Below are 11,298 nucleotides of genomic sequence, written 5' to 3'. Positions count from 1 at the left end.
TCATAGATTTCAACTTATCTACTTTTAACATAGCATCACGTTTTTCATGAAGCAAACTAGCATTTTTAATTCTCAATTTTTCATTGCATTCTTTAAGAATTATATTTTCATTTGCAATAAAATTAAACTTAGTGGCTAGTGTTTCATGAGTGGACATCAATATAGCAATTGTGTAATTTTTTAAACTCAAGAGCAAGTTCATCAAAAGGAATAATATCATCGTTATCAAGATTGCATACCTCACTAGGGTTATCACCTAGTGGTATTGTACATGGAGATGAGGCTTCCTTAGAGCTTAAAGCGCGATCTTCCAACGCTTTTTGAATAGCCTCCGAGTCTCCTTCATGTGCTTTAATAAATTTCCATAAGGCGTAAGCACTATCAAAATGAGTAAATTTGTTAGAAACGATGAGTGAAAAGCATTAAGCAAATATTCTAACAAGAGCTTGTTCAAGTTAAACAATCTTTTATCATTTTCACTCCATTTGGATTTTTCCAAAATGGGAACAACATAGGCATCCTCAATAATCTCCCATAAATCGAATTGTTTAGATTGAACAAAAAGTTTGAATCTAACACGCCATTGAGCATATGGAAAAATATCCAAACGAGGAGCAATATTAATAGCATAACCTAGACTAGATGCATCATACATATCCATAATGATTATATGCAAGAAGCAAAAAAGCAATCAACACTATATTAGCACGAAAAAGATAACTTGGATCTTTAACTCAAGGTGATTAGTCTTTAAATCAAAGAGCACCAAGCTCTGATACCAATTGTTAGACCCTAGAGGGGGAGGGGTGATTAGGGTCTTATGCTAATCTAATCCTGATTAAAAGCCAATTAAAAATTATGTTGATTAATTTGTTCTTGCAAGAAAGATACAAGATAGATATGAGCAAGAGAGATATGAATAAGCACAAATAAAAAGTATGCTAAGCAAAACATAAACAAACGATATGTTTACGAGGTTCGGTCACCATGACCTACGTCTCCGCTCCTCACCTCGAGGAGATATCCACTATCACAATCCGGTTTGGAAGCCGTAACTTCTACACACTCGGTTTACAAGATCACCGAAAACTCTCACACTACACAATCACTAATCAATAACACTTTACATACTAAGTGCAGGAACCTAACCCGTGTCCTCCTCCTCAAATGCTCGGATGCAACCTCTCCCTAGGTTCGTCAACTGATGCCACTCCTATTGGATTCGACCCCGTCTCTCGCCTCACACCTCACACTTCTCTCGGTGTACAAGTATATTACAAGTGATACTCACAAATAAAGATTAAATACAATGGTTTGTTCTCAATAACAAATGAGAATGCAAATGAAGCTCACACTCACTAAATCACACTCCACAACCCACACTATATAGTATGAAAATATTAAGCTCAATATGTGTGTGTGATAACAGTGAATGAAAATAATACAACTCAATAAATATAGCTAAGATATAAAAATTAAGTAGAAAGCTATATATAAAGATGAGTTAGAGAAAACTTCTCCATAGACAAGAAGAACAGTGGATGATAAGATTAAAAATCCTCTTCTTGTAGTAGGAAAACTTCTTTTGAAAACAGACTGATAAAATCAGGTTAAACAGCTCTTTTAAAACACACTTAAGATTTTGTTAAACACAAAACTTAGATAGGTGAAAGAGAGCAGCAATGGGGTATTTATAACCACTCAAAAACTCAGCAAAAACCAACTTGAAATGACCAAAAAGCCCCCAGAGAACCGTTGTAAAAATAGCCGTTAAAAAGCAATGATGACATCGCCGGTCGACCGTGGAAATCTCACGGTCGACCGTGAGGCACAAAAAAATCTGAGAACAGGGTTTTAAAGCTGGCGGTCGACCGCGGCGGTCGACCGTGAAAGTCTCTGGATGAATCACAGTCGACCGCTATGGTCGACCGCGGGCATATAAAATCCAGACTTGACAATTTGTACATGGCGGTCGACCGTGGCGGAGGACCGCAAACTGACACAGTCTAAAAACTTATTTTTGGGCTAATTTTGAAAATACTTTAAAGTCTCTCGATGAATCACGGTCGACCGTTATGATCAACCGCAGGGATATAAAATCCAGACTTGACAATTTGTACATAGCGATTGACCGTGGTGGTCGACCGTGGCGGTCGACCGCAAACTAACACAGTCTGCAAACCTGTTTTTGGGCTGGTTTTGAAAATACTTTAAAAATAGCAAATCAATTTTAAAAATAATAAAAATTTGTGAAAAGTTTCTAAATGATAAAATGAACATGTTAGAAAAGAAATTTTTGGAAAAATAATTTTTGTTTGCAAAAACACACTGTTTTTGAAAAGTGTTCGTAAAACCTGTATTTTACGAATATGAAAATTTTGATATGACTTATAAACATGCAAATATATATCATACATATATTATATGTATATAATAAAGCATGAAAGAGCTGTAAACATGAGATAAAAGATATTGTAATAACGTTTGATGAAAAATCATTTATATGATAGAAAAACGTCAAAAATCGTGTTAAGTGTACATATATTGAGCTTAAATATAAACATACAATATATGTAAGTAAACTACTCTTATACCTAGGTAACTCCACACATATGAACTTGAATCTTTAATGCTTGATTGTCGTGTGTTGAAATACCTGTAAAGAGAAACATAAAAACAAAACTAGAGAATATATTAGTGATAAATTGTTTGACAAATCATCATCAAAACTATAGGGTCAACACCAACGCGCCGCCGCCCCATCCTTCCCCAAGCTCCGCCTTCCCGCCCGCTCCTAAAGCTCCGCCCACCGCTCCAGCACAAACCCGCACCATCTCTTCCCCCCACACCCCCCCCTCCTCCTCTCCCACGCCCCAGCGCAACTCCACCCATCTACCGCCTTCCGTTACACCCCCGTGCCGCTGCCGTCACGTTCGACGAACTTCCACAGCTCTAAATCCAACGGGATACTCCGCTTTCAGATGCTCCCTGCTTCACCGCCCTTGTCGACGACGAACACGGCCCACCACACTTGGTTCACCGCCGAACCGACCAGCCGCAGCTCCGTCGCGATCAGGACCACCGCGCCCCGAGCATCCTGCCCTCCAGTCCCCTCCGTCGAACCCCGACCAGCCCCGATGGCCTACAGTCACATCGACCCGCTGCCACCCGCTGAACCCCCCTCAAACCCCGTGTCTACCAAAAGAAAACATCATCTGTCTGACTCGACGCTCACCCATGGCCCCGGCATCTCTCTCTCCGTATCTCGTCTCCCACATATATTCACTCAACCTCCGCTGTACGAACTTGAGCTAACCCGCCGTTCCCCACCCTACCGAACTACCTGCCGACGGCTACCCCCCACAGCCGCACCCGCCCCATATGATCACCACCCACTGTGGCTGGACAGCCCTCACCGGAGATCTTTCCGATGTCGTTCCCCCATGTTGGATCTGATCTCGCACGTCGACGTCGACACGTTTGACGAATACACCGAGGCATGATCTCGTGGTTACCTTGTTTTCAATTAATGGTTAATATCATGTTATTATGATGATTAGATATAGATAAATTATTTTGTGGTAATATTGTTGTTAGTATGATGATTATATACAGTTAAATTATTATTGTGGTTAATATGTATTTTTGAATATCTGCGTGGGATGGTGATTGCGAACGCACCGTAAAAATTAGATTAATAATGTTGTTAATTGTATTTTTAAGAATTTCGGACATGAAATGACAAGATATATGTTAAAATTAGAATTTACGAAATTTTATCGAAAAGAAATTAATCAAGAAAATTTACAAAATAGAAAAATATTACTTTTCATGCAGAAAAGAATTATTATAGTATAGTATATAAATATTTTCATTTTAAATTTGTTATAACGAGAATAGTTTCAAAGAATAAATTTTGGAAAAAGAATATTATTATTTATGATAGTATGACTGATTGTCTTAGAGTGTGACATTTCATGTGCAAAACAACATTGGTTTCTAGTTTTCTTTTTACCACATTATTATATTAGAGAATACGTAAGTACGGATAATTTGTATGAGAACTTCGGACATCCGAGTAGTAAGATAATAATAAAGCCCCCTCGTGTATTACATTCATGCTGTAGTATTTTGTTTATGCATTTCATGTTCATTACAATTCTCTTTTCTTCTTCATAAACCTGCGTAATCATGTTTAATATGCCTTACTATATTCATGATCTGTTGATGTGTTGAGAACGTTAGTTGTTCAAGACTTAGTGGCCTTGTGCGTCATGAACAGATCTAGCGACACGTGTGAGTGTTGACTGAGTTTAGGTGGTGAACCCAAGTTTAATAAGGATCATGATTGTTGAATTAGAGAATACAAAAGAGTTGGGATGGGGAGATCCTTGTTCATGTGATCGGATATAACTGTTGATGTATCTTCCCGGCTCGCCCCATAATCCAGTGCAGCTTGGTGTTAGTTTGTTGGGTCAAAGTGAAGCCAGTGTAGTCACTTTGGTCCGTGAATTGGATATTCACCCGAGTTTAACTTGAGTTCGAACCAGGTTGAAATCAGATTGCGTGTAGCCTTCTGACCGATCCAGTCTAGCGGCGTATTGGGTACACGTAGGGGATTTGTCAACAGTCAGATATCCAGTGATATGAGTGATGACTTTATGTAAGAATTGACCAGTAACTTGTTATAGGATGGATTAGTCGTAGGAATTAGATTACCAGTTAGCTTGAGTACTTCTGTTCGTTCTGATAGTAGCAAATGTTCACTTAAATTGCTAGAATTACAGAATCATGTTCCATCATTATTATTGTCATAGCATGGGTCGTTAGATCGTTTTATCTGTACATGTGAGATCTTGCCGTGTGCCATGCACGCTGACATACACCTGTTTTCTCTGGTGTGCGTCAGACTTAGGAGACAGACATGTCTAGCTTGACGTTAAAGTAGAGCCAGTGTATGCCGAGCCGGAGTATCCTTCTGATGGAGTGGAAGAACAAACCGAAGCCTAGATGTGTTTTCTTTTCTGTAGTAGTTGATGAACATTAGAACTCGTCATCTTTTTATTCTTTAGTTAATGTCAGATTTTCGTATTTTTGGCAGTACTTTCTTTTATTATGGACTATGTGTTTTTATTTCTATCTGGACCTGTTTTGTAATAAGGGTATGTTTGACCCATATTTTATATCTGGGATGATTTATCATGGATGATATGTTATTTCTTATTCTGGATTATCTTTCTATTCTTGCTATTGTGATCGGGGACCTATGATTGAGATTTATGTATTTGACGCTTAGTGTATTGGATTGAGAAGAAAAGAAAAAAAATGATGATAATATTTCTTCTCAATCTAATACGTCACGAACTTATTCACGTTCCGATTCCCTGATATTTTAGGAAACGAGGCGTGACAGGTTTTAGTGGTGGCCCATGCAGGTCCCGGTCCCGAGTCCTCACTAGTAAGAATATAGTAGACAATTTAGATACATATCATATTTCATCCGTAAGACTACAATTAAGTTCTTATACTATTATCTTAATAACTATGATTTAGTTCCTATTTTCTAATTTATTATTTTGATTTTAACCCTAGTTCTTTGTTCCTCGTTTCCTTCAGAACCATGGTGGGTACTCACGGTTTTAGTAACCCGTCTAGTAGCAGTGCCCCACAGCCCGAAGTGGATCCAAACCAACTTCTGGCAATGATTCAGGGATTGGTCACCAATCAGCAGCACCTGGCTGGACAGCTACATAGGGAGCCTTAGCACCAACCTCCCCCTCGCACAGTGTCTGGAGTTAGAGAGTTTCGATATATGCAGCCTCCTTCCTTTTTTGGTGCCGAGGGACCTTTAGCAGCAGAGGAGTTTCTCAAGGTCACTGAGACTATTCTCATGGTGACCCGTATTCCCCATGCTGAATGGGTGGACCTCATGGATATTCAGCTCACCGATACCACTCGGATATGGTGGGCAGCTGAGAAGACTCATTTGGAGAGGCCCATCCTATAGGAGACGTTCATCGAGTGCTTCAACAAGAAATATTTTCCTCAGTCAGCTCGGGATGAACTCCTACGAAGATTTGTTGAGCTCAAGCAAGGAGGGCGAACAATTGATGAGTACGAGGCTGAGTTTTCTTCTTTGAGCCGATATGCTCCCCACCTGGTTACAGATCCTACGATTAGGAGGCATCCGTTTCAGAAGGGTCTGGACAAGTATGTTAAGATGACTCTGGCAAGTAGAGCTTTGGCGACCCATGATGCGGTATTAGATGCAGCACGCGAGATTGAGAGCATGCATAAGGAACCTGAGGACTCATACGTGATTCGGAGCAGGACACCAGCAGCTCCGGCCCGAAATGTTGAGCGTCCCCCTCCGAGGCAGTAGTAGCAGGCCCCGCAGAGGTAGCAGCATTCTCAGCATCAGCCATTCCCTCTGAGTCACCCTTATCAACGCCCTGGAGTGCAGACTCGCAGCCAACCATCGGTGAAGTGTACTCATTGTGGCTACACTGGGCACACCCAGCAGGAGTGCCGCAGGCGTCTTCGTCTGTGCTATGCATGTGGGTCCCCCAATCATGTCAGTTGGAACTATTCGCAGCGGCAACAGGCCAGTTTACCACCACATCCAGTTAGGGCAGCTCTCCCTGCACCACCTTAACCAGCTCTGACAGCACCGCCTCAGCATAGATCTTATCCTCGAGCAGGGCCACTTCCCCACAGCAGCAGGGTATATCAGGAAGCACACATGCAACAACCTCGGTGACAGATGTTCATGATGTCAGCCGTAGAAGCTGAGGCGAACGATCAAGTTATCACTGGTAAGAATGGTTTATTCTAAGTTTTATTTGCATATGAACTTCTTTAATTAGCATTACTTAATAATATCATGGTAGGATTGTTTATGAGTACTAAGTTAGTTGCATTATATCCTCCTAAATAGGCAAGGTTCTTGTTTCTTCTGTTCCTGCTTTATCGCTCTTTGATTCTGGAGCCTCCCATTGTTTCTTGTCTCGTCGATTTGTGAGTGTCCATTCTCTTCCTATAACTCCTTTGACTACGGGCTGGAATATCAACACTGGCAGTTGTGTCTTAGTAGCATCCACTGGTTATGAAGCATGCCCTGTGGTTATCTGTGGGAGGGAACTCTTTATAGACTTTCTGGTGATTGATTTGCCGAGCTTTGATGTAGTATTTAGGATGGATTGGTTGGGGTCATTCTTTGCCACCATTGATTGTCACTGTCGGAGCATAGTATTTGAGATACCGGATCACCCGAGATTTGAGTTCACTAGTGGTAGCACATCGGTCGGACCTATGGAGTTCAGAGCTAGACCGAAGAAGGCGACGTTAGCTGCAATGCAAGTGGAATCCGAGAAGCCAATTGTAGTTCGAGAATTTGGCGGCGTGTTTCCCGACGATATTTACGGATTTTCACTGGATCAAGCAATTGAGTTTTCTATAGATTTGAAGCCTAGAGTTGCGTCGATCTCCAAGACCCCTTATCGTATGCCTCTGGCTTAGTTGGCCAACCTTCGGACTCAGTTAGATGATCTTTTGCAGAGAGGGTTGATTTGACCTAGTGTATCAGCCTGGGGAGCACCTGTGTTGCTTGTGGGAAAGAAGGATGGATCAAAGCGGATGTGCATCGACTACCGGGAGTTGAATGCACCTGTGTTGCTTGTGGGAAAGAAGGATGGATCAAAGCGGATGTGCATCGACTACCGGGAGTTGAATGTAGTGACAATGAAGAATAAGTATCCACGTCCCCGTATTGATGATATCTTCGATCAATTTGGAGGATCGAGAGTATTTTCTAAGCTGGATTTGCGGAGCGGGTATCACCAGGTGAAGGTTAAGGATTCTGATGTCCCCAAGACTACGTTCCGAATGAGATATAGACATTATGAATTCTTAGTGATGTCGTTTGGTGTGACTATGCGCTGGCGACATTCATGAACCTAATGAATCTGGTATTCTATGATGTGTTGAACAAGTTTGTGGAAGTTTTTATTGATGATATATTAGTGTACTCTAAGAGTGAGGCGGAGCATGCAGAGTATTTGTGGTACGTGTTGAAGACCTTGAGACAGCATCAGCTATTCGCTAAGTATAGTAAGTGCCAGTTCTGGCTGGATCGTATTGCGTTTCTAGGACACATGGTGTCAGGAGACGGCATATCAGTGGATCTAGAGAAGGTATCTGTTGTGAAGGATTGGCATATCCCTAAGTCAGTGTCTGATATTAAGAGCTTCCTGGGATTAGCTGGTTACTACCGTCGTTTCATCAGAGATTTTTTGAAGATTTCGGAGCCGATGACACGACTTACGAGGAAGGATATTAAGTTTATCTGGCCCGACGCTTGTGAGCAAGTGTTTGAGGAGCTAAAGTCTCGACTGATTACGACCCCGGTCTTGACGATACCAGATAAGAGTGGGAACTTTGAGGTGTTTTGCGACGCATCAGGTAGAGGATTGAGATGCGTTCTTCAGTAGGATGGTCATGTGGTAGCATATGCTTCTCGTCAATTAAAGAAGCATGAGCAGAATTATTCTACCAACGACTTGGAGTTGGCAACTGTGATTTTTGCCCTTAAGCTTTAGAGGCATTATTTGTTAGGAGAGCAAGTGAAGGTATTCACTGATCATAAGAGCTTGAAGTACATATTTACTCAGAAGGAGCTCAACATGAGGCAACGCTGATGGTTAGAGCTGATGGCGGATTACGACATTGATCTTCAGTATCACCCTGACAAGGTCAATATAGTACCAGGTGCTTTGAGCCGATTGCCGGCAATCATGACCCTCACGGCTCAGTGGAGACTTCAGCAGGAAGTGAGGGATATGAGTATAGAAGTTCTTCTTCCAGGAGTCACCGCTTCTTTGATGAATCTTTAGATTCAATCGACACTAGTTGAGCAAATCAAGGCAGCTCAAGCAGGTGACCCATTTCTTCAGAAGTGCAGAGAGTTAGCAGTAGCTATTCTTCGACCGGAATTTATTGTTCATGAGGATGGATCCTTACAATTTAGGAATCGTATCTGTATACTAGGAGGAGATATTCGAGAGGAGATATTACGAGAAGCTCATAGTTCACCATATTCTATTCACCCTGGAGGTACGAAGATGTATAAGGATCTGAAGCTGAATTTTTGGTGGCGTGGTATGAAGAGAGATGTGGCTCATAGTGTGGCTAAGTGCCTGGTATGTTAGCAGGTGAAGGAAGAGCATCGGTGCATCGCAGGTCTTTTGTAGCCATTGCCTATTCTGGAATGGAAGTGATAACATGTCACCATGGACTTCGTCACTAGCTTACCTCAGAGCACTAGACAAAATGACGTTGTTTAGGTGATCGTAGATCGATTAACCAAATCGGCTCACTTCATTCCTTTCCGAGTGGGACAGTCGACGGAGCATCTTGCTCAGAGATACATGGAGGTAAAACATTTATCTCTAAATATTTCAATGAGTTCCTTTCCCAAGAGTGTTAGTAAATATATCACATTGTAGGAGATCGTGCGATTACATGGAGTTCCAGTATGCATCGTTTCGGATCGCGATACCCAATTTACTTCAGAGTTCTGGAAGCGTTTGCAGGCAAGTCTGGGGATCAGTCTCAGTTTCAGCACAGCTTATCATCCCCAGACCGATGGACAGTTATAGAGGACTATTCATATTTTGGAGGATATGCTCAGAGCTTGTATGCTTTATTTCCACGGGTCATGGGAAGATCACTTGTATTTAGTGGAGTTTGCATACAACAATAGCTTCCAGGCAAGCATTGGGATGGCCCCTTTTGCAGCATTGTATGGGAGGAAGTGCCTCTCTCCTTTGAGTTGGGACGATGTTGGTGAGCGGGAGATTTTTGGACCAGAGTTGATTGACAAATCAGTTGATGCAGTTAGGATCATTCGGGAGCAACTTCGCATAGCACAGGACAGATTCAAGCATTGGGCAGACGCGAACCGCCGACACTTGGAGTTTCAGCCAGGAGATCATGTGTTCCTGAAGATTTCCCCAACCGAGGCACCATTTGCTTTGGAAGGCGTGGGAAGTTGAGTCCGTGATATGTAAGACCTTTCGACGTATTAGAGAGAGTGGGAGAAGTGGCGTACCGACTTGCATTACCACCCGCCCTGCCGGAGTGCATAACGTATTCCACGTTTCTTAGTTACGAAAATACGTCGGAGATCCGAGTCATGTCGTAGATTTCTTGGAGATTGAGGTGCGATCCGATTTGACATACGAGAAGCAGCCAGCAGCGATCTTGGACCGAAGGGAGAAGACCCTCTGGAACAAGACCGTCTCACTTGTTCGTGTGATGTGGCACCCAGATTCTCCTGGAGAGTCGACTTGAGAAACTGAGTCTGAGATGCAACAGCGATACCCTCATTTATTTCCTGAATCTTAGTTGTCCTGTCTTGTATCTTATTTGAAACGCCTTGTATGACCTTTTCTTATTTATGGATATGCAATATATCCTGTCCTGTCTTGTATCTTATTTGAAACGCCTTGTATGACCTTTTCTTATTTATGGATATGCAATATATCATGAACCTTATATGAGTTGAAGTGAATCTATTGTATGACCTTTTCTTATTTATGGATATGCAATATATCATGAACCTTATATGAGTTGAAGTGAATCTATCTTTATTTTTTGTCCTTGATATTTTAATTCCGAGGATGGAATTTGTTTTAAGGGTGGTAGGATGTAACAACCGAATTTTTTTGATACGTATTTAAATAAAATTTCTAGTATTTAAAATATTAAATTTTATTTTATTAATATCTTTTCAAATTTCTAGAATTTTCTGAGTTTTCAAAATAAATAAATAAATAAAATATATAGTCTTGTATTTATTAGTTCTGCTAAATATTAATATATAGTTTAGTGAATTTTTTTAAATTATTTTTGTCACTAATATTATTAATGACCTTGTTATTATTAATGTAAACCTGAGCATAGTACCGTAACATATAAATATAAAGAATAAATATTTTTTGTTATTAATAATTTATAATATAATACTTATTTTGAATTTATGCAAAATTTTCGTAATCTTTTCCCTCCCTTATTTTTCTCTCTCATTTGAATTCTTTCCATATCCCCTCCCTAATCAATTTCTAATCCCTCCCAATCAATTTCTAATCACCATTTAAACTCATTCCTTTTTAAATTCCGTAATTTTATCTCTCTCATACTTTTTTTTCTCCTCACATCATCTCTCTCCCTCTCCCACACACTCTCCCTAATAACCAGAACCGCATCTCCTTCTCCTCCTCTCTCGTTCACAAAACCCAA

At 40.9% G+C, this 11,298-nt stretch overlaps 2 protein-coding genes across 2 annotated transcripts; both read left to right on the top strand.

Moving 5' to 3' along the window:
* Window positions 6,764-7,518, top strand: LOC109847710. The gene is made up of 2 exons (XM_020416941.1): window positions 6,764-6,815; window positions 6,938-7,518. The coding sequence occupies exons 1-2, from the start codon at window positions 6,764-6,766 to the stop codon at window positions 7,516-7,518; spliced, it is 633 nt and encodes a 210-aa protein (XP_020272530.1).
* On the top strand, window positions 7,959-8,489 carry LOC109847709 (uncharacterized mitochondrial protein AtMg00860-like). The gene has a single exon (XM_020416940.1). It carries the CDS (start codon window positions 7,959-7,961, stop codon window positions 8,487-8,489), a length of 531 nt encoding a protein of 176 aa, XP_020272529.1.

Source organism: Asparagus officinalis, chromosome 7, assembly GCF_001876935.1.
Source record: "Asparagus officinalis chromosome 7, Aspof.V1, whole genome shotgun sequence".
In the NCBI taxonomy this organism is placed as follows: domain Eukaryota; kingdom Viridiplantae; phylum Streptophyta; class Magnoliopsida; order Asparagales; family Asparagaceae; genus Asparagus; species Asparagus officinalis.
This window is presented reverse-complemented; position numbering and strand designations above follow the sequence as displayed.